General features: G+C 40.9%; 1 protein-coding gene across 10 annotated transcripts in view; it reads right to left on the reverse strand.

Annotated features, from left to right (window-relative positions):
• Window positions 1–3,907, reverse strand: part of LOC123973318 (dystrophin-like) — a 123,998-nt gene that overhangs the window by 12,920 nt on the left and 107,171 nt on the right. For all 10 annotated transcript variants that reach the window (XM_046053251.1, XM_046053310.1, XM_046053243.1 and 7 more), the window contains one exon: window positions 2,503–2,568. In XM_046053251.1, coding sequence (XP_045909207.1) covers window positions 2,503–2,568 — 66 coding nt within the window. The remainder of the gene's footprint in view (window positions 1–2,502; window positions 2,569–3,907) is intronic.

Consider the following 3,907-nt stretch of genomic DNA (forward strand, 5'->3'; position numbering starts at 1 on the left):
GGAATCCGCCAGATCTAGACGGGACTGAGAGCAGGGTGACTCAGCACGCGTGTCCGTCAGCGTGTGCTTGCTGTGTATTTATGTATGCGTGTGCATGTTAGCCTAAGGCAACAGTGAGTGGTGTCAAACACTCTCTGGCAGGGATCAAAGACTTGGCCTGTCGCTGAGACCTCACACTGACTCTGCTGAGGAATGCGGCTGATTCAGTGACCGATTGATCGACTGCTTCTTGTCCCTCAGCGGTGGGTTTCTGAGTGCAGTTAGGATCACGGCAAACTGAAGGAACACCAAAATGTTTTGGTGAATAAGCTCTGATTCACTCAGTGTGGCACAACACTAATATTGATGGGTGTTCAGATATCAGATGCATTAGCATATGCATAGGACTCTCACTGCAGAATGCTTATTCACCAAAAAGTCAATGCATCACCTTATCATGTGTACAGATTTACTATCTTCTGTGTTAAAAGGGATATCTTGACATTTTAGTTAAGCCTTATACATTTCGTCCTCTTCGTCCTATTATCACCTCACTGAAAAATCCTTTTTGCACAATCAGCATTTAAACCAATGGTGCTGCTGGCTGTGAGTCAGACGTAAGTGCTGTTTTTCTTGGATGTCAAAGCCCCTGCAGTGATAATATGTTTAAGAAAAAATAGAGACTTTTACATTAAATGGCAAATGTCTCGTGATATAAAGACACTCAAACGTAGCTTGTCAAGGTATCCCATTCTCCTTCTCTAAATAAGCAACAACCATGCATAAACTACTTTCAAAGCACTGACAAGTACAGGCAGAAATATCTAGGATATTGATCTAGAATAGCTGTTTTAGCTGTTAAAAGGTACAGGAAACTCATTTAACAAAACAATTGTGAAAATGTGACTACATAAAACATTGTCTTGCGATCAGCGCTTAGTTCTTTCTTTACTTAGATTTAAATCACTGATTAAGGACGTTGAGGCTGATTCCCCTGTGTGTCATTGTTTGTAATTTTAGCTGTGTTAATTATTGTGAGTTAAGTTGTTCTTGTTACATGATATCTGTATTGTTGTATTGTATTCATACATCTACTGTATTTTTACGGAGAAACACAAGCAGCCAATCTCAGCTCTTCTGGCCTCTACGTTCTCTGAAGCCGCCGAAGCCCGAAACTGTAGTTAGATTTTTGAGAGAGTGCGCCTGTAGGGTCTGTTGCTATGTTACAGCCCCTTAACACACAAGTGTAAATTAACCTTTAGTCTAATAAGTGATGAGAGAAAGTGACTTCCTGTCCCGTGTTCAACATTACAGTTGAAACATGAGGCCCCCGTATAAGTGGAGACTGCTCAATAAACAGACAATGAGTGATAATATAGTAAAACATTACACACAACACAATTACAATTATAATTGTTGACATATATTGCACATAAATAAACACTTAAAAATGTCCATGTATGTGCTTACAACTATATTATAGTGCGTTATAACGCTCTATTTTTATTTTTATCTACTGCTTATAAATGCTAAATTGGGGTTGGGCTGCTCAGATGTATTTTCATTTCTTTTTGGTGGCTCATCAGCCTCAAACATACAGTTAATTGCGTTGAATTCCTCTGTTAACTCTACATATCAGACATTGAATGGTTATGGTGCGGGGGCACATTTGCATCCACTCATAATGTTCCTACCAGAAAAGTTGTAGACGTAACACAATTCTAAATTAAGTTTCCTGTACCTTTAACTCATCTTCAGCGATATACAGATAAGATGACATTAATTGGCGTCTATATTAAACCACATGCCGACAACACAAGCAAAAACAGGCAACATCTTTGGACTGACATATGCCTGACAGACAGGTTCACACCTCCAATGATTGCATTTAATAAGATTAATGAGACTACATTGCTAAAATAGACTCACTGGGTTGTGAACAATTGCTCCAAGACCATCTGTCACTTATACATGCCTGAGTTTATTTTAACATCAATCTGCTGTGAATTTCAAACCACGTAGGTGGTGAAGCTTTCACAAGATGAGTATAATCAGACTGAGGTAAAAACACCTCTAATTTGTGACTAAAAGCTTTAAAACACCACAAAGCTCTTTTATGATAAACTAATGGATTTATTAAGTGGAATGAACATGAGAACGTTGACCTAAAGTTCCCCAGAACTGCGTCAGCAAAGAATTAGGGCAACCGATCCCCTGTGAGTTAATGGCTGCATGAACACTGTTGGGGGAAGACAGACATCCCACTGCAGGAAGTGTGCTGTGCTTAAGCATTTTCTCAAAATTCATTATTCCACATCACATCAATCAAAATGTTTCTGGTGTCTGGGAGAGCTCTCTGGAGGAGCCATTATCTGCAACGCTCGTAGGGCCGAGGGTAGCGGCAGGGAATGCAAAAAAAAAAAGAAAAGTAGAGCATGAGGAAGGTTACTTCACCCCGTCCTGTTCACAACACTGTGAGTCTACGCTGCGAGGGGCTGCTGCTGAATGCAGATAGTGTGTTACCGGTTGGCGTAGTGCTCGATCCGAGTGTGTGTGTCGTCATGTGAGAGCTGGGGGGACGATCCAGGCCTGTGACAAAGAGGGAGAGAGAGAAAACCAGAAAGAAAAAGAGGTTCATGAGTCCAACCAGGAGGGACTCATTAATCCCAACGCACACATGCACAAGCCACATGAATCCACAGGAGAGCCATGAGGGGAGCGACAGCACGAGGCGCAGATGTGTGGCGGTGTGAAATGCTCTGTAAATAAGCTTCCCCGCTTGTATGCTGTACTCCCGGCTTGGAATACATTTTTGCCTTCACTTCAAAAGATGCGTCGGATCTGAGATGTCACACCTCGTCTGCCGAGGGAGAGATCAGTATTTTGACATCATTAACCAGGAGTCTCTGAGGATGCTAACAACTTTTCCAGCAGTGTTTTAGTCCTTGACAAATTAGGGTTTGAAATCCTAAAAAAAAACTTCCCTTTGCAAGGGCACCTTCACGTTTGGAAGTTTTATCTGTTAAGAGTCCCAACAGATGAGTTTTCATCACAAAGTTAAGGTGAACGAATAATGAAAAATTATCCACAAATATGAAATATCCCTTAAAATTATGTATGCTAAAGTTGTTTGCTTATATAAGCCAAGGTGCCCCCTTCTCAATTAAAACACACACATTAGTGTTTCTAATGAGGTTCCTACACTGTGAGACTAAATTTGGGTAAGCTGGCGAGGAATGCCAGCTCCATGATGGAGGTGAACAGTGTGGAGACCACCACCGATACTTCACATGTACAGATCTACTTAGCGTATATATGTTATTCTTATTTTATCTTATTGTTTTACTACATGTCCTTCAGCTGTGTAAATTTAACAAGTCATGTATTTATCAGTTTCAGCATGTGTGTTACGCATTATGTTACCACAGCAGTATATTTCAATAGGAATCAGAATATGAAGGTGGAAAGTCATATGCTGTAAGCCTGTAGAACAGCAGCAGCATACTAATATTCAATATTGACACACCACTCAGACTCGACAAATGAGAACACAAGTGGTAAAGCATCTGACGCTCAGCGTTGCTGCATTCTTGAGCAGATTGGCAGGTGAGATTTGGTCAATTAGGGAAGAAATGGGCTCAAAATCATTTCAGTCACACCGACTGGGCTCGACACCGTGCATACAACGCAAACTATTTAAATAAGGTTAATAATGAATCATTTTATGTTTTTACTAGCTGGGACGTTTTTCATATTTAAAGAATCAGAATCAGGGGAGTGACTCATCCTGAATCACAGATCTGCAGGGTGATGTGGGGTCAGTCAGCAGCAAGAAGCTGAGATGATAAACAGCTACAAGCAAAATGGCATTATACAATGAGAAATGAGTGGAGGTGAGAGTACGTGTGTGTGTGTGTGTGTGTGTGTG

The sequence above is a fragment of the Micropterus dolomieu genome, linkage group LG01 (assembly GCF_021292245.1).
Source record: "Micropterus dolomieu isolate WLL.071019.BEF.003 ecotype Adirondacks linkage group LG01, ASM2129224v1, whole genome shotgun sequence".
Classification (NCBI taxonomy): Eukaryota; Metazoa; Chordata; class Actinopteri; order Centrarchiformes; family Centrarchidae; genus Micropterus; species Micropterus dolomieu.